Source organism: Silurus meridionalis, chromosome 14 (genome assembly GCF_014805685.1).
Source record: "Silurus meridionalis isolate SWU-2019-XX chromosome 14, ASM1480568v1, whole genome shotgun sequence".
In the NCBI taxonomy this organism is placed as follows: domain Eukaryota; kingdom Metazoa; phylum Chordata; class Actinopteri; order Siluriformes; family Siluridae; genus Silurus; species Silurus meridionalis.
The window spans coordinates 1,661,668-1,689,167 of record NC_060897.1 but is presented as its reverse complement, the minus strand read 5'-3'; the positions used below and the strand labels follow the sequence as shown (position 1 = coordinate 1,689,167).

At 40.3% G+C, this 27,500-nt stretch overlaps 1 protein-coding gene across 1 annotated transcript in view; it reads right to left on the bottom strand.

Annotated features, from left to right (window-relative positions):
- Positions 1-721: 721 nt before the first annotated feature.
- Positions 722-27,500, bottom strand: part of slc1a9 (solute carrier family 1 member 9) — a 28,911-nt gene continuing 2,132 nt past the window's right edge. The window contains 11 exon segments of the mRNA XM_046866365.1: positions 722-2,226; positions 2,995-3,265; positions 3,267-3,452; positions 3,922-4,056; positions 4,553-4,747; positions 7,734-7,967; positions 12,288-12,414; positions 13,278-13,383; positions 13,996-14,249; positions 14,488-14,640; positions 15,783-15,929. Of these exon segments, the coding sequence (XP_046722321.1) occupies positions 2,005-2,226; positions 2,995-3,265; positions 3,267-3,452; positions 3,922-4,056; positions 4,553-4,747; positions 7,734-7,967; positions 12,288-12,414; positions 13,278-13,383; positions 13,996-14,249; positions 14,488-14,640; positions 15,783-15,924 (2,025 nt within the window). The 5' untranslated portion in view covers positions 15,925-15,929 and the 3' untranslated portion in view covers positions 722-2,004.

The following is a 27,500-nucleotide window of genomic DNA, read 5'->3' as shown; positions in this document are numbered from 1 at the left end:
AACCGTCCGTTCACCCTCTGGAAACGGCGGTTAGAACAAAAAATCTCAACTTTTGGACCAAAGACGGTTTTCCACTGATCTAATGTCAATGCCTTGTGTTTCTCAGCCCAAGCAAGTCTTCTGCTTTTTGTTCTTTGCCACAATTTAACCTTTAAGGCCTGACTCACACAGTCTCCTCTGAACAGTGGATGTAGAAATATGTCTGCCACTTGAACCCTGAGAAGAATTTATATAAATTTGTATAAACATATCCTCTGCAGCAGAGGTAGCTCTTGGTCTTTCTTTTCTGGCTACAATACTGATGATAGCCTGTTTCATCATAGCGTTTAATAGTTGTGGAGACTGCACTTGAGAAAATATTTAAAGTCTCTCTCTCTCTCTCTCTCTCTCTCTCTATATATATATATATATATATATATATATATATATATATATATATATATATATTTCCTTTCTTCTCCCACCCTATCCCTTTTTCTTCCTCTTCACCCCCTCACTCTATCTATCCCTCTGACTTTTCCTTCTCTCCGTCATCTTCTCCCTCTCTCTCCTTCCCTCTCCCCCCTCACCCCTCCTTCATTCATATATCTCTCTATCCTAAAGCAGATTAAGTGTGATCTGCCCTTCCTTCACCCAGGGGTTAGTATTAAAGAGTGAAAGATCCAAACACTTATGCAGGAGATAAGAAGGAGAAAACCAGACAGTAAATTGATGATGGAGAGGAAACGCTGAAATTTTATTGTTTTATAATTTACACTGGAACCGGGGGTGGGGCTGGAGGCGGGGCTACAATGCCACGAAGAAACACCATAATACACCAACCAAAGTAAACACACACCAATACATATGAGCAGAGACCTCACAATGCTGTCTAATATTCTACACCGATAATCAATCAATCAATAATCAACAGAACAAATCAACAAATAAAATTATATGAAAATAAGTAAAAAAAAATCAAACAATAAATTAACTAAAAGAAAGAACGAAAGAACGAAAGAAAGAAAGAAAGAAAGAAAGAAAGAAAGAAAGAAAAGGTGAATTGTGAGCTCATCAGGTTTTAAACAGGCAATAAAATCTAAAAATGTAATTATCAGCTTTGCACTCATAAGTCGTTTGAATAAAAATTTGCACCCACAATATAAAACTATAAACTTCAGTTTCTTAGGAAAAGCCGCATGGATAAAAGTGCATCAGTCTCGCAGGGTTACAGCATTTTATACACCAACGTTTATTAGGTTATATATTCAGTTATTTTCTATGTAAAAAAACCCCTAAGCTATAAAAAAAAAAAACACTAAATAATCTCATATTTATGTTTTCTATCCTGTAACACACACTGCAAGTCTGCTCTTTGTTCTTCATTATCACTCCCTTAATGTGTGTGTGTAAATATTTTTTATTCATTTTCACCAGATGTTCACGAATATTCTTCGTACTTGTATGAGACTATTAGATCAATCAGAAATAAAACACCCAGAATTGACACACCTTTACATTTAGCCACGCCCACAATTACACCCAAGATCACTGAGAGCTTGAAAAACAAATGAATGGCAACTAAATGTTTGAAAAGTGTCGTCTGTGCAATAACGCAGCTCAACCAGTGCAGTGCATCACTGACACACAAACTCCTCCTACTTTCCTTTTATAGGGTGCCATTACTTCTGTTCTAATTGAATGGTGATTCTTGTTTTGTTTTTCTAATTAGCTGACATCATTTCCTGTGTAAATGAGTTTATACAGTAAACGCGGTGAGCAGGTGCCAAAAAGCATGCAGAACTGAAGTAAAAATGCGATAAAATGAGGCTGACGGAAAGACATGATGGAGGGACATGTCAGAGGGACGTGACGGAGGAAACTGATGGAGGTACATGACAGAGGGACGTGACAGAGGGACGTGATGGAGCGATGTGGTAAAGTGATGTAAGGGAGGGGAGTGGCGGAGTAAATTGGCGGAGGGAATTGATGAAGAAAAGTGATAGATGTGACGGAGCGACGGCCTCAGGGAAGCTCGCACGGCGGGATGGTGTGACTCCGGTCGTAGGCGGTGTCATCGCTTTCTTCTCCCACACTGCCCTCGTCCATCATCATCATCATCATCCTCTCTCGCTCTTCGTCGTCCTCCGTTTCGCTCTCGCGGCCTTTCTCTCGCCTACGCTGCTTCTCGCTGCCCCTCTCTCGCTCTCGCTGCCGGTCCTTGTAATCTCGCGGCAGCGTGGACGCCTGAGGACGGTACAGAAGTGGGCAGGGTAGTGAACACATTTACTTCGTTATTTATGCTCATTTTTTGTTTAAGTGCGTAAACAAGTGCTTTCACTCTCTCTGACGAGTTAAACGTTCTCCTGAGGTAAGAGTGACCAGTGTGAACAGTCTGCTACAATGTGCTCAGGACCTCAGATTACATGAACAGTTTTTTAAGCGTCCGTCACTGAACACCTCAACAATTATGGACCTGTAATGAATGGACATTCGGTGATGAGGTTCCTTTTTGGGTCTGGTTCCTCTCAAGGTTTTTTTTTCTAGTATCATCTCAGGGAGTTTTTCCTTCACCACTGGCTCACTCATTAGGAACAAACGTATAGGCGCTGAACTTATACATTCTTTTATACAACTTTATAACTGCTTTGTCTCTGTAAAGATGCTTTAAGACAATGTCCAATGTTAAAAGCGCTTGATAAATAAAAAAACTAATTGAAACTGAATCGAATTGTATTCATCGGTCTGTTGCTAGGCAATCCGGAAACCGCGCCAAGTACAAGCTAGCTTATTAAGATTTTCGAGCAACAAGGACGCTCCTGCAGTGTTTAAATCCCACACCAATCGGTTAACTATTTCTTTATTATATTTATTGAATGAATAATATTTCTTATTTATCCATTTTTAGCTAAATCTGAGGTCATTGTGTACCTGGGAAGCAAGTTAGTTCCGTGGAATGTAAAAAGCGTCAGCTATTGATAAATAAAAGCAAAATGCGGTATAGGACACTCTCACCTGGTGGTCATGCGAGGGCAGGGCAGTGTAGGCATGGTCGGAGCGTCGGTTTAGGAGGCGGGGCGAGTGTGTGCGGTGAGGATGAGGAGAGTGTGAACACACCGACAGGGGGGAGGGGGAATTGACAGAGCGAGGGGAAGGAGAGCGAGCTGAACGAGTGGAGTGAGAGCGCGAGTGGTTCAGGGATGAAGGACGCTGGTAGTGTTGGGGTTGGGGATTCGAGTGCTGGTGCTGGTGGTGGTTGAGTTTGGGGGGGCGTGGGAAGCGAGGGGAGTTCTGGTGGGCACAGAGGGTCGATCAGGTCTATATCAGCCAGCAGGGGGGGAGGGGGGACAAACTCCTCGCATGCTTGGGAAATGTCTGTGTCAATCTGAGAAAGCTCCGCCCTGGACAGGAAGTCAACAATGCCTGCACCGAAGGAATCACCCACCACGTTGATGGAGGTTCTCATTCTGTCACTGAAACAAAACACACACACACACACACACACACACACACACACAAACACACAAACACACACACACTTTAAATATACGGTATATATATAGACAAACATACAAACACATGCATAGAAATACAGAAATACACACACATTTACACACATTAAAAAGTTTCGCCATTAGTTTTGTAGCACGCCAACAGATGGCAGCACAAGGCTGCACACACGGTCACCTGACATTTAGAAACAGTCTTCACAGAGCCCATCATCTCCACGACTGAAAAGAGGCAGCTCGACCGAGTGCATACTCATCATATTTTTCAAAATTTGCACCATTGTGCATTGAGGATTTGTTCAATAGTGAGGTCTCCTGCCAGGTTTTAAGGCATCTGAGAGAGGACATTCTGTGAAAGTGATCGGATCTGTGGCACACTAGTCTCGAAACTTTTTTTTTACCACCTCGTACACACCCACACACACAAACTCACAGCAACCAGTCGACGGCGACCAGCAGGCTGATGTCCTGTGTAGGAAGCCCCACAGCAGTGAGGATGAGCAGCATGGTGACCAGACCAGCACTGGGAATACTGGCAGCTCCAACACTTGCCAGCGTGGCCGTCATACTGCAGCACCGTAATGTCATCATTATGCGACAAGAAGCAGGAAAACATGAGGTAGAAGCAGAGAGCAAACAGAGACACAGTACAGGTGTCTACATAAAATACAAGCAACACATTTTGTTTTGTAATAGGTACATCATTAATGATGGGATGGTTTTATGAAGCTTCTTCTTTATTTCTCTTATACCACACTACATTTGTCACTAAGTTCAGTTCAATTTCTTTAAAGAACGCTGCATCATACATGGTATCCATTTATATTTAATTGTCTGCATCTCAAGATACTCTTTTTTCCACTTTCTCCAAAAAACTTTAAAAAAAGGAAATTAAAATGGAATTGTACACAGTTGGCACTCAACACACAAAAGGTAAAAAAACTTTATGAATGATAAATGACCTCTAGTGGCCACAACAAAGCACTACACAAATTCCACACACTCTCTTTATTGACCTTATATTAAAAACCGACAGATTTGATTTACGTCATGCCGATATTGACCTCACGGTGGCGATCTGCCCTCCATCCAGCTCAATGCCGTTCATCTGGGCAATGAAAATCGCTGCCACAGCCTCGTACAGTGCAGTGCCATCCATGTTGATGGTGGCACCGATGGGTAACACAAACCGGGTGACTCGCTTATCAATCTTCAGGTTCTCCTCCAGACAGCGGAAGGTAACGGGTAACGTTCCAGCACTGCGACAGAAAATTCAGAGGGTGAGAAAGATGAGAAAAGAGAGAGGTGAGAAAGAGGTGAGAAAGGTGAGAGAGAGGTGGGAAAAATGTGAGAGAGATAGGGGAGAAATGTAGGGAGAAGTGAGAAAGAGTTGATACATTTAAAAGAGAGGTGAGAAAGAGGTGAGAGAGAGTGAGAGAGAGAGAGAGAGAGAGAGAGAGAGAGAGAGAGAGAGAGAGAGGAGATAGAAATAGGTGAGAATTGTAAAAGAGAGGTAAAAGATGGTGAGAAAGAGAGAGTGAGAGGAGAAAGAAAGAAATAGGTGAGATTTGTAAAAGAGAGGTAAAAGATGGTGAGAAAGAGAGGTGAGGAGAGAGAGAGATAAGAGAAAGGTGAGAAAGAAAGGTGAGTAAGAAAGGTGAGAAATGTGTGAGAAAGATAAGAGAGAGGTGAGAGATGTGACAGAAAGGTGCAAGTGTAGTGAGAGAGATGTCCAGGAGGGGTGAGAAAAGGATGTGACAGAGGTGAGAGAGGTGTAAGAAAGAGGTGCAAGAGAGGTAAAAAGAGGTGAAAGAGTTGTGAGGGAAATAAGAAGGAGGTGTAAGACAGGTGAGAGAGATATGAGAAAGATGAGAGAGAGATAAGAGGGAGGTGTGAGGGAGATAAGAGGGAAATAAGAGTGAGTTGTGAGGGAGTTGTGAGGAAGAAGTGGGCAGTTGAGAGGAGAAGAGAGGAGATGTGAGAAAGATGTAAGGACGTTGTGAGGAAGCTGTTAGAGAGGTGTGAGGAGATGTGGGGAGTTGTGAGGAAGATGTGAGAGTTGTGAGGAGATGTGAGGAGATGTGAGGAGATGTGAGGAAATGAGAGGGAGATGTGAGGGAGTTGTGAGGAGATGTGAGAGTTGTGAGGAGATGTGAGGAGATGTGGGGAGTTGTAAGGAGATGTGAGGGAGATTAGAGGGAGGTGTGAGGGAGTTGTGAGGAGATGTGAGAAAGATGAGGGGAGATGTGAGGGAGTTGTGAGGAGATGTGAGGAAGATGTGAGGAGATGTGGAGAGTTGTAAAGGAGATGTGAGGGAGATTAGAGGGAGGTGTGAGGGAGTTGTGAGGAGATGTGAGAAAGATGAGAGGGAGATGGGAGGGAGTTGTGAGGAGACGTAAGGAAGTTGTGAGAGATGAGAGGAGATGTGACTGAGTTATGAGGGAGATGTGAGGGAGATGAGAGGGAGTTGTGAGGGAGATGAGAGGAAGATGTGAGGGAGTTGTGAGGAGATGTGAGGAGATGAGAGGAAGATGTGAGAAAGACATAAGGAAGTTGTGAGAGAGATGAGAGGAGATGTGAGGGAGTTGTGAGGGAGATGAGAGGAAGATGTGAGAAAGACGTAAGGAAGTTGTGAGGGAGATAAGAGGGAGATGTGAGGGAGTTGTAAGGAGTTGTGAGAGAGATGTGAGGGAGTTGTGAGGGAGATGAGAGGAAGATGTGAGAAAGACGTAAGGAAGTTGTGAGGGAGATAAGAGGAGATGAGAGGGAGATGTAAGGGAGTTGTAAGGGAGTTGTGAGGAGATGTGAGGAGATGTGAGGAAGATGAGAGGGAGTTGTGAGGGAGTTGTGAGGGAGATAAGAGGGAGTTGTAAGGGAGATAAGAGGAAGATGTGAGAGGGGTGAGAGAATTAAAATTGATTTGATATTTGAAAACAAATATGTAGTTCTTGGTGAGAACAGGTCTGATTTAACAGGAAAATATGATCTGTACAAACAGAGAGGTACAGTAAAGTCACTCGAAATATAGAGTAAGGAAACCTGCAGGGACAAACTAGACTTCCTGACTCTCTGTGATTTATAAACACCTTCGGGGTCAATCCAAAGCAGAATCAGACTCGAATATGGAGGCATGGAGAAATTCTGGACTGATTTACAATGCAAATGTTAAAGAAATTGGAGGGAATTTAGAGGACAAAAAGCAAAAGAGAAACACAGAAGAGAGAGAAGAAAGAGAGAGAGTTCATAGCCAGAGTTCACAGGTATATTCAGCCAGATGTTCTAAATTTCTGCTCGTGTCTGGAACCTACATCAAACTACTTGGTTGATGGAAAGAGCAGACGAGCGTCACATCTGGATCTGAGTGTAATTTCCCATCCGACACTAAAAGCATTTCTAAGCAGCAGATCGGAGAACCCGTCATTTCCCATGTCGCTCACCCACGCTTGTCTCCATTATACACGATTGAACACACCAGTGACAGACAGGGGACAGGCTCAATCCCTCATCATAAACCAGAATTGAATCTGACTGGATTTAGAAAAAGGTTAAAGGTGCAATAATCCAACTGCTTTTTTCTCTAGTTATAAATATACAGGGTAAAATGTGAGGGAAAAATAATGGTTCAAGCCAAAGCCTTAGCACTGGTGTATTACATGAGTGAGAAAATCCTTTAGAAAAACTGTCATGATTTAATGTAATTCAATAAGTTTTATTTGTATGGTGCATTTAATAATAGACACTGTCTCAAAACAGCTTTATACCAGGTGCATTTATGCTGCTGTGCGATTTTGAATTGTCCTTTGCAATTGTTGCTTGTCAGACACAAACACAAGGAAAAGACTTGTAGACATCTTAACTAGTTCTGACAAATCTTGCTCTTACAGACCCTCCTGCTGGCTCTGAGGCTACGATTTGGCAGACACCCTCATCCAGAGGGATTTTTTTTATCTCATTTAAATAACTGAGCAGATGGCAGTTTAGGGCCCTGCTCAAGGGCCCATCAGGGGCAGCTTAGTGGTGCTAGGATTTGAACTTGTGACTTTCTGATTCAGAGGCCAATGTCTTAACCACTGAGCAGCCATCTCCCATGGTGGCCTTTTGACCTTCTGATCAAAAGTAACCACTGAACATCTGAGCAACTGCTTATACTGAATTTTCTCCGTTATTTAATTGGACACAACTATTGAAATAAGTGCACTATATAGTGAACATGAGATGAGCCAGAAAAACACGTGAGCTGCTAACCTGCTGGCTGTTCCAAGCGCCGTGATCCAGGCCTGAAAGATCCCAGAGTAAAAGATGAAAGGGTTTTTCCGAGTCACAGAGAAGTAAATCATGGGCAGGACGATTCCACCGTGGATGATCAGGCCAACGATCACCGTCACCATGTACATGCCGAGCTGCTGAGCCATGGCCTCCAGGTCACCGATGGCGGCGATCTTTCCACAGATCAGAGAGGCGATGCCGACAGGAGAGTACCTAAAACAAGCACAGGATTTTTAATCCAAACTGTCATCATTCCATACAAAACTTTTTTCCCCAACTCTTTTTCGGTACACTGTTTGAAGTGGCAAAAACTGATCCAAACTAATAGTGTTCCCATAATAGTCTGGTTTAATAGGAAAAATGAAAAGAAAACCATTTACGAGCCGAAAGATTGGAATCATGGGTAAATCAAATAAACTGTCTGCAATGATTCAGAATTTCTTTCGCTAATCTTGTAACATTGTGTGTTTGTGGATTTAGAGAAAGCATACGACAGGGTGGAGAGAGGAGTTGTGGTATTGTATGAGGAAGTCAGGTGTGTCAGAGAAGTATGTGAGGGTGGTGCAGGACATGTATGAGGACAGTGTGACAGCAGTGAAGTGTGCAGTAGGAACGACAGACTGGTTAAGGTGAAGGTTGGACTGCATCAAGGATCAGATCTGAGCCCTTTCCTGTTTACAGTGGTGATGGACAGGTTGACGGATGAGGTCAGACAGGAGTCTCCGTGGACTATGATGTTTGTGGATGATATTGTGATTTACGGTGAGAGTAGGGAGCAGGTGGAGAAGAGCCTGGAGAGGTGGAAGTACATGCTGGAGAGAAGTGGAATGAAAGTCAGTAAGAGTAAGACAGAGTACATGTGTGTGAATGAGAGGGAGGGCAATGGAGGGGTGCAGTTGCAGAGAGAAGAGGTGGAGAAGGTGGAGGAGTTCAGGTACCTGGGGTCAGCAGTGCAGAGTAATGGAGAGTGTGTTAGAGAAGTGAAGAAAAGAGTGCAGGCAGGGTGGAGTGGGTGGAGAAGAGTGATAGCAGGAGTGATTTGTGATAGAAGAGTGAAAGGGAAAGTTTATAGGACTGTGGTGAGACCTGAGATGTTGTATGGTTTAGAGACAGTAGCACTGAGTAAAAGACAGGAGGTGGAGCTGGAGGCAGCAGAGCTGAAGATGTTGAGATGTTAATTGGGAGTGATGAGGATGGACAGAATTAGAAATGAGTTTATTAGAGGGACCGCGCATGTAGGACGTTTTGGAGACAAGGTGAGGGAGGTGTGATAGAGATGGGTTGGACATGTGCAGAGGAGGGACATGGGGTATATCAGTAGGAGAATGCTGAGGATGGAGCCACCAGGAAGAAGGAAAAGAGGCAGAGCAAGGAGGAGGTTTCTGGATGTGTTGAGGGAAGACCTGCAGGTAGTTGGTTTGAAAAAGGCTGATGCAGAGGACAGAAGAATATGGAGACGGATGATCCGCTGTTGCGACCCCTAATGGGAGAAGCCGAAAGAAAAAGAAGAAGAAGAAAAATCTTGTAACATTATGATGTTGCAATCCATTTTCTGTCCACTGGAGGCCTCAATGCTCATGTTTATACTAATGATTACTTCTCTGATTGTTTTTGGTGAATAGTACTTGCTACTTATCAAAAAATAACAAAAAGATACAACATGAACACAGTGGTTTTCCTTTTTGCTAATTGTGGTTTGTGAATGCTAGTGAGAATTAGGTCGATCATAAAATGGAGATACTTTTAATCCTGATGTTATATGGATTGACCTTGGCTGAGGATTCACTCTTATATTAACATTTCAAGTCTGCCTGGGATGTTCAAATTTGTTTTAATGTGAATAGGAACTATTTCCTTATCTGCTGTGCATGCATTTGATGTTCTGTTACTTGGACGTACATTTCGGGATCGCAGTGTCATCTGGACCTTTCGAAAAAATAGTTTTTGAGATTCAATCAGAAAAACAAAAGAATAAAACATTTAAAAACCTGAAACAAGTTCAAGAGTTAATTTCCTCAAGTTACTTCACAAAAAGCTACAAAGGAAAGGAATGTAGAAACATTATGGGACAGTTTGAATATGGATTTGTGTTAATTTTGTTAAAATACTTTTTAAAATTAAATGTTATCAATGAGAAGTCCAGTCTATTGAAGCGTCCATTGTCCATTAAGTATAAGCAAAAATGTTGCTATCAATATCAAAGATATCGCTCTTGAAAGTACCTATTATCAATATCAATAAGTACCTGTTCATATGCATCGTGATCGTAAACCGTCAGAAATGTATAAGAAAACCGTAATGTTTCTCTGCCAGTTTTCGTTCACCATTTAGGAACATAATCTGTCATGGGGGCGGGTCTTAAATCACTTAACTCTCATTGGCTAGTGCGCTCTGAATCGACAGCTTACGGAATTGACTCTCAGTGAATTTTTGCGTTCTACGAATTTTGGCACACGTTTTTCTAAATAGTTACAGTGTTCGCTCTTCATTAAGGGAATTAATTAAGTACATGCAAAATGAATAATAATATTAGCTTAAAATTAATATTTAAGGTTTGGTTCTCGTACGACTCATACGGCACTGTGTAATAAATATATCAATTCTCCCGGAAGTAGACTTCATTGTTGGAAAATTTGAAGTGTTCCTAATTCACCTTTACTTATGTGAACTGTCGATTCAAATCTCACAAGCCGATGAGTAAAGCAGTGCTATGCAAAGAGGTGCAAAAAATGCAGTATGCAGTATTTGGTGGTGGGCATGGGGGCGCCATTGCATGTAGTGTATTTATTATTGTATTTATCCCTCTTTATTTGGGATGAGTTGGGGTGGGGCACCATACATGACCTTTCACATCCCATAGTAAATGTACAGTTGAACCCTAAGACCCCTAAAAAAACCTCATTAATCAACTGTTCTTGGCTTTTCACTAACACGTAGCTTGGTGATGAAGACGAGTGCATATTCGAGCCTACGTTCAATACAAGTCAAATACTTAAGTACTGTTCAAATTAAATATTAGAAACCAATCATATTACCCTAGTTTTATTATGTTAAGACAGTTAGGACTATGTTGTTGTTGTACATGCATTATTGTCTGTATATTTTCAAATCTTTCAATAAGATTTATGCCAAACATATATTTTGCAATTAAAATCACAATTTATTCGTTTGTTTATAAAATTGTTAATAGATGATCAAACAATCAGGTGGACTTTTCTACATGTACATGAACTTCAGGTTAAATTTAAATAGAACTTTAATTAATAATGAAAATGTTTTTTGAATGAAATATCTATCTTTGATGTTTTTACCCATGTATATTTTTATTAACACATTTTTTTCCGCGATTAAACATTAATTAGCGGTCCCCCTGCAGTACCACTGCGGACCCCCGGTCAAAGACCCGCACCCTAAATAATAACAAAAAGAAAAATATTCAACCCACAAGTCAACGAATATCAAAGCGAGTTAACGGTAAACACTTGTTACAGCCGTAATATTTAATCATCTGCGAGATCGGATTCGCTCCGGAATAAAGTCATTTTTGTGCATTATGGCGTCTGGTCATGGTCTGGAGACGAACTGAAATCCAGACGACTTGAATGGCATGGGGATCTTATGTTTGTACGTCGAGGGATTATTCCCAGTGAAGGCCTGCGTTAAATCAGTGGGATCAGCATCTGAGTGTGAGGTCAAAGGTCTTTTTATTGTGTATCATGTTCTGTATGTGGCCTGTGCTGTATAGTTTACTGTATACAGATTAAATGAGACCCAGTGTAGACCTGGGGTTCTCAGGGCTTATTTTGGAGCTGTGTGTGTTTGTGTGTGTTTTATCCTGCTACAGCTTCATGTTCCCGTGAGTTTGGTTTCTCTATCATTATCAGTTGTTTATTCGTTCCAGCTCTCGGCTCGGCACAGGTCGGGTGGGTGTTGCGTTTGAGGCGAGGTCTGAGCGAGGCTGTGTGTGTTACGTCCTGGAATACCTTCATACTTTATACAATCCTTTTCTCTCCTCCTTTTTTTTATAAAATGAAATGAAAGTCTACATTTTCAAACGTCTGTTTTTGAGAGGTTACGAGGACACTTGCACATTCAAGGTCAGGCTTTCTTTTTTTTTTTTTTTAAACCAAAACGTTTCTTCTTGTGTTTGTTATAAAAGCGTGCATGCTACATGATTGCAGCCAGAAGTCCGTAATGAGTTTCATGGCGATCGAAAACTCTCATAATCCCTCAGTGCACTCTCGTCATCTTGCGACAGTGGAAAGAATGGCCGAGAAAAACACAAGAAAAATTCCCCAAATTCCCCAGTATTTCTTCAAAAGGGGTAAAATCATGACCTGGGGTAAGAACATGCGAGATTCGTTAAAGCCAGCTGTCCAGGAAAGATTGGATTCAGGAAAGAAAACAAGCGAGTTGTGTTTAAAACTCTGCCGCTGCGCTGTTATCTGTCCAGCTGCTTCAGTTTACAGACAAAACATCTGGCACTGTTACATAAACAAACACACACACAGTGACACACACACAGTCACTGACCACATGATCATGGACACCATCTTCATGATGATCTCGTTGAGGATGTTGAAGAACTCGGACATGATCTTTCCCCTCTCGCCCATTTTGCCTATGCAGATCCCGAAAGTGATGAAGAAGCCGATCAAACCTGGAGATGTTTTGAAAAAAAAAATCATAATAATTTGGTACTACACTCAGATATGAAGCTCATGGAACAAACAAAGAACCTGACAAACTGAACTGAACTGATATGGTGAAAACGAGGATTTTGATTAGCAGCTCGAGGCACAACTGGAGACGAAAACATTCAGATGAGAAATAAAAACAGCACCAGGAGTTTAACTCCAACTGCTTCGTTATTAGTAGAGACGCCACATAGATGCTTTGACTTTCTCATGTAAATAAATGTGATCTTCTGGCACTACTTTATCTCTGTGTGTGATTTGGATCAGCAGAATTCTCGCTCTAAGGAGCCGTATATAAAATAAATAAGGGAAATGAAGCATCATTTTGACTCAAACATTAATAAGACTCTTGAACTCCTCAATGCTGAGAAGTGACCATGGGATAAAGCATATGATGCTGAATAGACCCATAAACACAATACATTTTGTATTAGAGTGTAATGTGTAGTTCTGATTAACTTCCATCTGAATTGTGCTACAGACCATTTATTTCAAATCAGGACACTGAGACAAAAACATTGTTGAGAAGCGTGTGAAGAAGCAGCACAATCACAAACATTTACAGAATCAAATCAGAACAATTGTATCATTTATATCAATTAAAATACATAGACTGGAGATCAGATGGGTTTTTCCTGAAAGTAACCCAGTCTGGTTATTTTAAGGACGTACAGTATAAATACCCCTTCGATATCCTGAGAAAATAATCAGGAAAGCCGAGCAAAGCAGGTCCGTTCATCAGCATGATGAAATCATAAACAGTAATCAGAGCGAGTCAGGTTTCAGGCTGATTAGCGGCGTTTACGCAGGAGTGCCTTTTTCTTACCCAGAACGTTCATCCCCCATTTGAACTCCAAGTTCTTCCTGTTGACAGAAACTGGCTCGCTCTGGTTGCTGACGACCACCGAGACCTTCTTCACCACCGTCTGGACCTGCACCGAGAACATACAGAATATTATATTCTCCTGTTATTAAATTCAACGACGTATAAATAGGCAGTGCAGCAGTTTCTACTGTAATTGTACTAAATATGTAAATGTTATTACATCACAAAAGATTCGAGCCAATCACGTTACGGTATGCAAATACAAGCATTCCGATACAGCAGGGGTATCAAACTCAATCATAAGTGGGCAAAATTTCTAAAACACAGTCTAAGTTGCGGGACAAATTGGTTAGGATTTAACATTTTTGGCTGTAGATTTTAGATAAATATAAATGTAGATTATATTCAACATATTAATGTTTGTTATGAAAATGCTGACGTGTACTGTATGTACTGCCTCATAACACAAAATACACACCGGCTTGTCTTCTTGAAGCACAAACATATATTTGATTTCCCACCTTTCATTAAATTGTCTTTCTTCAGCATTCATTTTTCTCTTCTTGGACATTTTGGGAATGATTGTAGATATTTCTAATCTCAGCTCGTTGGAAAACTGTTTGTGAAACGCTGAAGTAGAAACACTGCAGAGAGAGAGAGAGAGAGAGAAAGACAGAGAGAGAGAGAGAGAGAGAGAGAGAGAGAGAGCTGGCTGTACCTGTTGAAAGCAGGCCTGCACCAGGTTCTCAGGGAACAGGTTTCGGATCAGGTCCAGAAAGGCGTCGAGGCTGCTGACCTCATGGTTATGGGCTCCAGCGCTGGTCGGTGAGCTCCTGAGTTTGGGGTTTCCAGGGTGAATCCCGAGCACCAGAATGACGCCAAGTACAGCCGCCATTATGGTGGTGGACATGTAGTACACCATGGCCCTGGTACCCATCCTCCCACTGGAGCGAGCATCCAAACCTGCCAGACCTGAATCACAGATCACACACACACTTCTTCATCACAGATCACAGATCACACACACACTTCTTCATCACAGATCACAGAACACACACTCATCTTCAGGATCTTTTTCATCATGATTACGAAGAACAGGAAGATTATAATTATAAATGGATAAATATTCAAAATGATTAAGTGTAAAGTGAATGAATTAGAATGGTTGGCTGTTGTAGTGTTATAGTGTGTGTGTGTGTGTGTGTGTCACCTGAGATGAGGCTGGAGATGATGAGGGGGAGGATGAGCATCTTCAGCATCCTCATGAGGATATCTCCAGGGAAGGAGACCAGCATCAGCGTGTCTGAGTCCAGATTGGGAATGTAGCGCAGGAGTAGACCAAGCACTGAGCCGCCTATCACACCTGTGTGTGTGTGTGTGTGTGTGTGTGTGTGTGTGTGTGTGTGTGTGTGTGTGTGGGTGTAAAGAGAGAAAATACTGTTGTGAAGTACTGCAGAGAAAAGACCATATTTGTTCTTACCTTTAGTTGGAAATTATATTTTGCTTCCTCTAAATTTACAATGTTTTACAGCCTCCAATCATCTCCATCCCACTCTGAACAGAAGCTACAATACTTCCTCTTTACTGATTCTCTTTCTCTACCCATCCTGAGGCAGTGTGTAAACTCCAGTTGTGTACTACCTCTTGAAGATTTAGACCTTTAAAGATGTACCAGTTCCCACTTCACCATGATTCCGGACATTGGACTCTGAAGAACCTCTTAACTGATACTCAAAAAAAAAAAACATTCTACACAAGCTGTTTCTCCATCATTAAAATTTCCAAGGCTCGGGCATGGAGGAGTTGGTCGTGGTGTTAATTCTACAATAGTCTTAGATGTTTTGATAATTGAGGAGTTGCTCAGGAGCTCAAAAGTGTTCAACAGTGTTTATAGCTCTAAAGATCTTCCACATCATCATTTTTTGGTGTGTTCATATCTAATATTTTTCTATTTTATAATTGAATAATAAATCAATAAATAATATACATATATATATATATATATATATATATATATATATATATATATATATATATATATATACAATATGAGAGCATTTTATTGTTTTTTTTTTTTACATGAACACCCAATTTTGAGCATCACAGTTGTAAGTTTTTCTTACTTATGGATCTGGGAAACAAACCGGATTTCTGATTTCAAGTCAGGAAGCAATACCGCTCTGGGCAACAGTAACACTAACAGGACAAACACTAAACTGTACTTAATGACACCAGTAGGATGCACAAGTGTCTGGTTTTATCACAAATAAATGTCAAATGAACTGTATGCATACTCGAATACACACACACACACACACACACACACGCACGCACGCACGCACACGTGCAAAAACATTCTCATATGCATAAACACACACACATAAATAAATACATTTGTAAAATACACATACAAGCAAGCATGCATATACATACAGAGATACATGCACACACACACACACACACACACACACACACACACACACACACACACACACACACACACACCGATAATGGTGAGAGTGAGCAGAAGGTTGCGTGTAAACCAGCCACAGTGTTGTTGTAAAACACTTCCTTTAGCCTCCACCTTCCTTTCATCATCAACCAGGCTGGCCACGCCCACCTGCTTCTCTAACTGGTGATTCGTCATCCTACCTGACAGAGAGAGAGAGAGAGAGAGAGAGAGAGAGAGAGAGAGAGACAGACAGACAGACAGACAGACAGAGAGAGAGAGAGAGAGAGACAGACAGACAGACAGACAGACAGACAGACAGACATACTAAATGAGAGATACCCAGACAGAGACAAGAGAAAAACGATGGAGAGGTTTGTAGTAATAATTACGAGGAGTTTAAAAGGTCAGTAGTTCAGTGATTGCTTTGATTGTGGTTTTGTCCTGTTTTGCTTTAAAAGTCACTCATCCCTTAGAGCTGTAAACACACACACACACACACACACACACACACACACACACACACACACACACACACACAAGTAAACTCTTGAAGAACCCTTGAGGAAGAAACATTATATTTTAAGAATGTCTATAAAAAGTTCTCCAAATTTCCTCAGTCTGATATCAAATTCCTAGATGAGTTCCTGGATGAAATTCTGAATGAGTTCCTCGATCATATCCTGAATTCGTTCCCGGTTGAGTTCCTAGATGAGTTTCCAGATGACTTCCTGGTTGACTTCCTTGACTAAGTTCTGGATTAGTTCCTTCCTGAATTCCTGGGTGTGTTTTTGGATGAGAACCTGGAGGAGTTCCTGTTTGAGTTCTGGGTTGAGCTCTTGGTTGAATGCTTGATTATATTTACTGGTTGAGTTTCTAGATGAATTTCTAAATGCGTTCTTGGTTGAGTTCTGGATGAGTTCCTGTTACTTCTTTTTTTCGTGGATAAGGCAACATTTTTCAGACAACTTTCTTTCACACCTAATTTTCTCACATCCTGTGCGTGCACACACACACACACACACACACACACACACACACACACACACACACACACACACACACACACACACACACACACACACACTTCCTCTCATTACATCGTTCTCTCCTCATCTGCTTTTCATTCCAGCCTCAGACTGGAAATCGTACACAAATTAACACAACATGGTTAAAAAGTGTGTGTGTTAGTGTGTGTGTGTGTGTGTGTGTGTGTGTGTGTATCCATAACTCATGCATGTGCTGTAATGTACTGTATGTGAAAACTTTAATTAAAACCATCTTTCATTAGGATTTACAACAAATGCAATAGACTTTAAAATCCTGTCTGAATTTTTAATTCTCATTAATTAATGGTTTGATAAACTGCAGAAGAAAACATTAAAATGAGAAATAAAATGAAGAACAGCACCAGGAGTTCAACTCCAACAGCTTTATTATTAGTAAAGACAGACTTTCTCTCTCCCTCATGAATAACGAATGTAATCTTCTGGCACTACTTTCTCTCCGGGTGTGATTTGGAGCAGCAGGATTGTATTGTAAATGTAACGAGTCGTATATAAAAGAAAAAGAAAATGAAATGTTATTTGCATCCATTCATTTCGTTTTTTTGTTTTTCACAAAACATTTTTTCTGTGAGGGCCCCATCATTTTTCTTTTTTTAACGGGGCCTTTTCGGTGTGTAACAGAAAACAGTATTGTCGTGAAGATTATATTATTATTTTAAAGGTATTTATTTTGCCTCCTAATGTTTATGTATTAGTTTATTATTTTGTTCTGCACCGTACAGACAAATGAGCTTTACTTATAAGTCTATTAAAAGAGCATTATTTATTTCATTATTTTTTTCCCATATTCATTGCTATTGAAATTAAAACATTTACTTACTTATGCATATAAATATGATTGATCTAACAAATAATTCGGCTCCGTTAATAACTAAAGGTCGACCCATAGTGGATTTGTCTGATACCGAAATCTAGGTTGGATTGTACCTGACCATAACCGATTAATCAACCAACAGTTTTGGAAATGGACACTGAAAATGTATATAAAAACAGTACTAAATCATTAAAAATTGCTAAATAAAATACATATGAATATATTAATTAATAAATGTTATTGTATAATAAATACATTATAAATTATATATATAACATAGCGATCTCCGTGCAACGTGGAGTCTCATGTGTACAAAAAACAGCACATGGTGTCAGTAAATCGCCTCTAGAGGCCGCTCTCGTAATGACAGCCGACCGCAAGCCGGAAAAACTATCTGTATGGTTTTTTGCCGATAGCCGATAGTTTCCCAGCAATCAAGTTTCGGTGCCTCGATCTCTATTAACAACTAAGCGACATTTTAGTTCGAAAGGCAACCTTTACTATCAAATACAGATATGATATGAGTAAAAAAAATATATTTCAAATTACAGTTTCAAAATATGTCTCCGGCATTGTTCAGAGGGTTGTTCCAAATGTGGGGGCGAGGCGTAGTTTGTGGACCCCTGATCTAAGGTGATAATCCACTGATAGGTGTGATTAATGCTGCACTATTTTAATGCTTGTCTAAAAAGTGATTAATGCCCTGACCTGAAATAGAGCTGTAAATAATCCTTTACATATAAATGAGGATTTTTGCAGGTTGAGAACATCAATTCCTGTGACTCCCCTCATTCACAAAAATGATTGTGGGACAGGAGAACAGGAACAGGACAAGTGCAGACAGACTAAACACAAATTGAAAACAAACAAAAGAAGTCATTTGCATTCAGGGCTTCCTGGAAGTTTCACAACAAGCGTCTGAGGTTATCCGATTGACTAAATCACACCTGACAAACACGGGCCTGATCAACCTGATTTTTAGATCATCTACAAAGAGACAGGAAACCAACGTGTACACACACACACACACACACACACACACACACACACACACATTATGCTAAGTATCTCCTGATTGCGCTTATTCTGTGTTGTGTTCTTATTTTAATTTGGTTGCTTAGGTTTTGCTTAGGTGTTGCAAAAGCTCTGACTTTTCCTCAGCTCATGATTCCCTCTTGAATTCTTGGTGTCAAATAAAAACACAAACAAACAAACAAAAAAAGATTATTTTTTAATGCTCAGCTGCAAGTACCTGAAGTACAGTTACATGTGTTTAAGTGCCACGGATGGCTGGCGGTGGTTGTCATTCCTGTATGGCCATTTTAGAGCTCATGTTCTGCTTGGATCTTGAGCAGAATTGGAGTCGGAGTCGGAGTCAGACCGAGGAGGCACGTGTTATTCTCATCGAAATCTTGACTGTGTGGTGTTCCAGGTTTCTAAAGTCTCCCAAACATACTTACAGTACGAGCACGTCGACCCGACAGCTTCCAGCTGCTTGTGAGTCAGGAACCTTCATCCATTTTAAGACGTTGTTTTGATTAGCAAAGAGATAAACTGATGCTCAGAGTCTACGGCTGCCAGAGCAGAAGAAATGCTCAAAGGTCAAATCTGCAGGAAAAAAACTTGACGCTGAATATTTAAAATGTTCAACAGTTTATCCTCGGGATTCATCCATCCAGCAGTGACATAATAGATACTTTCTCTGCATCTGCAGCATTTGGGAGATGCTCTTATCTCTTATTTATTCCAATGAGCAGCTGAAGGTTAGGGGGCCTTGCTTAAGGCCTGGGAACTCATCAGAAATCCAATGTTTAACCAATGAGCTACAACTTCCCCTTCCACCACTGATGTACTTACGAGGTGGCACCAAAAAGTTCAAGACTTATTTTGTAACATGCCAATAGATGCACACACAGTCACAGGGAGCACCGACCTCCATAAGTCAGTGTGCCAGAAGACATAATCCTGTGTACATCGGGAGCCATGCAACTGGTGCTCACATGTGAGTTTCTCGCTGGAAGTGACGTAATCTCACTTCCGCACCCACCCTACTCGACAGATTTGGCTCCTGCAGACGACGAGCTCAAAGGTCGCCGTTTTGACACCGTTGGGAAGATGCAGCACGAATCACAGAAGGTGCATGACACAGTAGAAAAAGAAGATTTCCAGGACACATTTCTGAGGAACTCTGGGGAGCACTGTATTGCTGTGCAAGGGGATTATTTTGAAGGTGATAGTGTGGAACCATAGATAAATAAAGTAGTTAATTGTGAACAGAGTGAGTCTCGAAACTTTTAGATGCCACCTCATATATAGTGATTACAAACATCATTGTTCATGGGGTCTTTTAAACCATTATGGATTCGATTACATGTCCCCAGAATGTTGTAAATCTGGAAACATCTGGATCAGCTTGGCACCTTTGTCTTACTTCTATCTGGAGAAATAAATTGTTGAATATCTCATTCCAGATTTATTCCCCATTTGCTTTTATAATAGTCTTTCCACTAGATTTTGGAGGCATCTGTGGAGATTTGGTGATTTATCCATCATTAACAAGAGCAGTTTTGAGATCAGTTCCCGATGTTGGGATGTCAGTTGGGTTTTAGTGCTCAAGGGTCTAAACCAGTGATGTCCAATCTTTTCGAGGGCTGGTGCACAATGCCCATGCATAATGCCTTATTCTACATCTAAAATATCCATGGAATCCTAATCCATATTCCCCATATACCAAACCAACCAACCTGAACCATTGCAAATATATCTTAATCCATACCCATTTTATACTACACCCTCCCTAATCTATGCCTAGACATGCCAGCCTTATAATAATCCATGCCCATTTTATACCATGTTCCTTCTAATCCAAACCCAGTTTATACCATGCCTACCTAATCCATGCCTAATTTATATCGAAATTATCCTAATCCACACCCATTTAATAGTATGCCTACCTAATCCATGCCGATTTTAGGATAATCCATACTTATTTTATACCATACCAACCTAATCCATGCCTAAAGCATTCCAGACCTATCCCACATCTGAAATAGTCCTAATCCCAGGCTAATCCATACCATCCAAACCCATTTTAAACCATGATTATCCTAAAATGTTCCTAATCCATACCCATTATATTCCACACCTCTTTTATTCCATGCCCAATTTATTTCATGCTCACTCATCAACTCATAACAAGCTGGACTCCAGGCCAAACAGGTGGGATGCTAAAGTTCTCCATGGCCTTCTGATTGCACTTTACGTTGCTTCCTGTGTCTGTGACACTCTGAACACACTTGATTATAGTGAAACCCAGTGTGTGTAATTAACACAGAATCACTACAAATTTCTGCATGGTGAAGATCAGCAGAAAAGGACATCCACAAGGTCCTGCTCCATCCTACACGTCTCACAAACAAGAGTGACATCATGTTCACAACACAGCTGGCTCCATCGTGGGGTTTAATGTGCATGAGCCTTGCAGAAGCATGCAGTGGGAGTCATTAGTTGTTTCTCTTGTTTTGGCCCTCGGTCAGTCCTGATGAAATGCTGATCTCAGATCTGATATTCAGATCTTGAGCACTTGAGCTCTTCTGCATCACAAAGCAATGAGTTACAGTTTCCACCTGGATGTAACACCAACTAATAAAGTGCTTTATAAAGAAAGAAAGAAAGAAAGAAAGAAAGAAAGAAAGAAAGAAAGAAAGAAAGAAAGAAAGAAAGAAAGAAAGAAAGAAAGAAAGAAGAAAGAAAGAAGGAAAGAAAGAAAGAAAGAAAGAAAGAAGGAAAGAAAGAAAGAAAGAAAAAGGAAGAAAGGAAAGAAGAAAAAGAAGAGATGGACTGCATGGACCAATTAATAGTCAGCAAATAATGGATAGATGGATGGATGGATGGATGGATGGATGGATGGATGGATGGATGGATGGAACAATGGTAAAACAGACCAGTAGAAAAGGTAAAAAAAAAAAAAAAAGAAAGAAAAAAGACAGATGAAGGAATGGACCAAGGAATAGCAAGTAGTGGTAGTAACAGCTTGAGGTTAATGATCAGAAAGTCCTTCAACCTTAACAGCCAGTACCACCAAGCTGTAACCTTTGGGCCCCTGAGTAAGGCCCTTAACCCTCTCTGCTGAAGTGCTACAGCAAGTTTACCTTAAACTCAGAGTCCTTCAGCCTGAGGCAGATCTTAGAAGGATTTTAATTATTGTTGCATACACTGATATTAAAACACAGCTAAATTTCCAAATGTATATGCAAATATCACTTACTCGCGTCTTATTGTCCAGATTTCATCTACAAGTGACGGCATGTGAGATCAGGGCCATGATCCAAACTAGCATTCAAATCGTTCAGTACATCTGCTCAGCGTTACAAAGAAACAGAAAGGAAACAGAAGACATCAGAGGATCAAATCTTCTTTTCTTGACTTGTGTTATGAATATCCAGTATTGCTGGCATGCACATCTGTCAGTGCTCGCGGCCCCTGGAAATCGCTTAGATATCTAATCCTTCCACACAGAACAGAAATTATCTTCAGCTCTCTTTAAGCAGAAGCCAACAGGGAATCTCGGTCCTAAGCCCGGAGTGTGGATATACACCGCAGAGGGCAAGCAGGCACAGGAGAATGTGGATCTCAGGGCAGAATATCAACAGATTAATGTAAGGACCCGGTGGGGGTCGGCGACATAAACATACCTCGTCATTCGGTTTATAATAAAAAAAACGAGCATCTATGTGGCCACCAAACAAGAATCTAATATTGTACCACTGGATACGAACAAAATGACCACAAAGAAAGAGAACAACCATAATAATAGACCACAACATGGCCTTAGTGGACCAAATAAATGGCTCAATACGTGTTGAGATGTGTTCAAGTGAAACTGGGACTTTTAATGTTACAGGTATGCTAGGATGCTAGCATGGCTAGCGTTAGCTATCAGCTATCAGCAAAAGGCCATACAGTTTTTCCGGCTTCCAGGCTGCTGTGATTATGAGAGCGGCCTCTAGAGGCGAATCACTGACACCACTGCAGCGTGCAGCACGCTGCATGAAGAGCGCTATATATTATATTTATTATTTTTATTACATATAATTTATGTAATTTGATGATTATATTTATTAATGAATATATATTTCAATAGCCTCCAGTTATTAACGTAGCCTAATTATTTGGTAAAGTCACCCACCAACCACATACATAAGTAGGTATGGATTTCAATAGCAATAAATATAAAAAATTCGTTGTAATGTTCTTTTATTAGTTGATATATATCTCTTACAAAGTAATGCCTATTTGTCTGAATGGTGCAGACCAAAAATTTAACGAATCTATTAGAAGGCAAAATGTGCAAAAACGAGCAGGATAAGAGCTGCATTAATGCAGTAATGTAGCAACAATTGGCTAATGCAGACCTCCTGCTGCTGTCTAATCCAGAGAACTGAGAGAGTTAATGCAGATGCCAGCAGGGTTCTGGCAGAAGCCTCTCAGAAACACACCAGCATCATGCCAAAACATGCTCAGGTACATCGAAGAGATTTACTGGGGCCCATTTAAAAGCAAAGCGTTGGAATGCCCTATACACCCGTCTCCATTGATTTTCTGATGTTCTACGATGCAGCACAGCATTGTTTAAAGCTGTCGCATCAATCTGATTCAGTTACCGCAATGCTGCCAAAAGCATGAGTGTCTTAAACGTGCACTTTGGCTGGTCTGGATCTCTGTCTATCTGAAGCTTGGCATGTCGATGTGACCGGTTTTACAAAGCAAAAAAGCTCATACGAGTGGGATCTGACCAATCACGCATGTCTGCAATGACCACAAGGTCCACTTTATGGCAGAGTAAAGTTTACGTAAGGATTTCTCACAGCATGAATCACTCTACATACACAGAGTTGGAAAAACATGCGTTCCTAAACACCAGGATTCTCCAGTGCATCTGTTTTTGTTTTTTTAGTTAAATGAAATGTAATTTATGATGCATGATTGCATCTGTTATTATCTGCCATTATTGTCACAGCCGCATTAGTGATGAACGATGTCTTTAATGTGACTCAGAAGAACGAGTCATTTTAAAGAGCGGTTCGTTCATTTTTTTTACTGACTGCACACGAGCAGAGCATCGCAAAACCTCTGTAGGTTATGTTCAGGAAACAGAATCGAGTGGTTCACCTCTCCACTCTTCTAGTCTGAGTTGTTCTGTTTTTTTATCGCGTCCTAGCAAACAAGGTCATTGTTAAGACGGAAACAAGTATAAAGGAAATATTAGACAAAAATAAAAGAATAACCAACAATGATAATAATAATAATAATAATAATCATAATAATAATAATAATAATAAATGCCTTACAAATAGTTTTTTTTAATAGCATACAGTGGAACCCATCTCTGAAAACCTCTGTATGAACCTGAACACTGTACTGTAACTCAGTTTCAGGGTGATACTGATCTTCTTACAGCCTCAGCATCTTTGTGGAGAGCAACAATTCTAACTCTCAGATCCTCAGAGACTCTTTACCATGAGGTGCATGTAGAACATCCAGTGGTCAGTGTGAGAGAATTGAACTCAAAGCACTAAATTGTAACTGCTCTGATAGAAGATACACAAATGTATATGGTTCTGACAAGCAGATAAAAACATGACCATGATGAATAGAACATGTGACTTTACATGTTTACACCACGTACAGCTGTTATCACTGAGGGTGTACTTACTTTTGTTGCAGTTATTTAGACAATAATGTCTGTATGTTATTTTTAGAGGACAGTAAATCAGTACTGATACACAAACTGCACACTGATACTCTAAAATATATCCAAGTTTTATTTCTTTAGTTTTGTCTCTTGAGAAGACATTAAAATGGTTGCTGAAATGTGAGGGGGGCACTCACTTTTGTGAGATATTGGAAATGACAAAAAAAATAAAAAGATTTTAAGAACCAAGTCACTAAAAGGATCCCCACCACCCTGTCCACTCTTTTAAATTCCTAAGAAAGGTTCATGACCTTCATAATAACTTTCATTTTTCTCCAGGCATGAGCTGTGTTCTTGGTTTAGAATACAGAATTATTTCATGCTTTGAAGCAGAAACATGTTGGTCAAATCCAAGACAGACTATACGATAAAAAATAGAAAATAAGTACATGAGAAGAAAGCGCTTGATAAATTCCTCTTTTAAATAACAGGGATTAAACCTGTAACAAGTCAAATATTGAATCTTTCTCAACCGTTGACAAGATTATATGGGGGTGTTTAATGTCTGATTTCACATAGAACTACTTATTTTCTTACAAAAAGTTAATATACAGTCTATAATGATTATGCAGTAAATAAAAACTCATTACATTTTATTCTGAGTAAATTATAAGTGAGTTCAATTTACTTAAGTTGATTTTTGGACCAATAACTGCAATTAAGTAAAATGATACTGAAGTAACAGTAACTGCTAATTCCTCGTTTATCGCGGTGGTTACGTTCCAAAAACGCCGGCGATAAACGAAACCCGCAATAAAAACGGACGCCACCACAGAAATGCTATTTTATGTATACAGTACTGTACTGTATTAACATTTTTACTTCATTTAATAATTCATAATTATATTTTTATGAATACATTTTATTATTTCAATATAAAACTCCATAAAAGCAATTCCCTATAAGTTAAACTAATTATTTATGTGTCAAATGAAATTTCACGATAAACCAGATTCCAACCGCGGTAAAACGGGGGATTACTGTATTTTATTACTTTGAGAATGGATCCATACAGGGGTGCTTTAGTGTACCGTGGTTTTATATCTAATATTATACGGTATGTTATAATGTGTGTGTGTGTGTGTGTGTGCACGATAGGATTATCATTTCCTGTAGTTGATTGTTTGGTGAGAGCTTTGTGGCAGGATAGAGTTCTAATCCATTAAAACCCTTTCCTTTAACAACATGCACTCTGAATGACTAGGCCTCACGCTTCCAACATTATTCACCTGGAATATTGCGTTATTTCCTTTCCATGATAAAAACCTGCGAGTTTTGGGTGGTCCTGGTTTGCAAGTGATTTAGGTGGGAATGTGGTGGTTCAGGCAACATTTAACATGTTAACTTTACAGTGTACTGAGTTTGTTTTCTGGGAATTGTGAGCAATAAGCAGCATTGAATGTGGGGTTAAACCCAACATGTATAGACCTAGTTCATGGTAATCCCCTTTCAAGGATCAAGCCTTTGTTATGGCAAAAAAAGGTTGTGAATCTCAGGGCTACGTCACAAGGAGCTTATCTTCCAAGGAGGGCTACCTTTGTTGAACAGATGTGACAGGTAGGATAAGAAAAAATACCTTGGGCACGATGACCACAGTACTGAGACTCAAACATTGGAGCAGGTCCAAGTAACGTAGTTGGGTTTAAATCAAAATGTGGATGAATCTTGTGGATTTTATTAGCTGCATGATGAAAGGAAACAGTGACAGACAGTTAAACATGAACTAGACGTTTTGGGAATGTGGAATGTGGAGTTCCTACAGGAGATATGCTTCGGGATGAGAATACTCACAAACTCAATCTAAAGAGGTTGTATTTGCAGTTATTCCCAATTTACAAAATGATTGCCTAAAGTCTCAGAAACTTAATTCAGTTAATTTTTATTCGTATTGCGCTTTTAATAATGAACATCGTCTCAGAGCAGCTTTACACAGATAATGTGGTGATAAAAATTATGTTCTTTATAAGCATAAGTTTGTCCCTGATGAACAAGCCGGTGGAGACTGTGGTGAAGGAAAAACTCAGCGAGATGCATAAGGAAGAAACCTTGAGAGAAACCAGACTCAAGAGGGAACCTCAACCTCATCAGGGGTACCCAACCCACCCTCAATCAAAGTTCGCCGCTCCCTGTGACTGTGTGTTCAGCCTTGTGCTGCCTTCTGTTGGCGTATTACAAAACTAGTCTCGAAGCGTTTTGATTCCACCTCGTATACTTTAACACTTGTTGGTTAAATATACTGGAGGACGATGGGTATCTGGGTCATTACATTGCGCAGTCTGGTCATACCAGGATAGAACATTACGATGCAGACAAGGTTGTGGGGGTGAGGTGGATTCAAGGCAACATCCCTGATATTTGCAGATGATGTAGTTCGCTTGGTACAATCTGACACGGACCTCTGATTTACCCTGATCAACATCATTTTTGCTCAGCAGAGCTTTCATGAGATGTTCTTCTTGCCTGAGTGGGTGAATATTGAACATTTTTAATTATTCTCTCTCTCTCTCTCTCTCTCTCTCTCTCTCTCTCTCTCTCTGTATAATCTGACTTAATCTGGAATCCATTCATCTGTTGTTTGAACTCCTTAAGCACAGACTGTCTATCACATCTGCTCCCCGCACCCTGCTAAAGCTCTGTTATTTATACATAATCCTCTATTCCCTCCATCTCCCTCTCTTTCTCTTTCACCTCAATTATTCCCTTTAGCAACATACTCAGGTTTGATCTATAGCATATTTTTTCCTTCTATCCGTACCATACATGAACACTGTCTGGAAAAGGGACTGTATAGCTTTCTTTGTATGCCCTCAAGATACAAATTATGGAAATACTTCCATCTACAGCTTTAAGGTGGAATTGTGCACCTTAACGATGCTCCTCGGGAGGTATGAACCTCAAAGACAAGGTTCAAAAGATGCGTCATCACCAGTGGCAAGCCCCATGAAACAATTAGGTGGAAAATATCCAGAGGTTCTCGATGAATGATCCACTGAATCTGGATACTCTCAGGGGTATCTTAGTGTTCCTCTAGTGGAAACTGTAAAAACCCTACTAGAAAGGGTGCCTATAAAAATGTATTATCCAAAGAACCCTTACAAATGTGGAGAAAACATTTGGATGGAAGGCAGTGACATGTTCC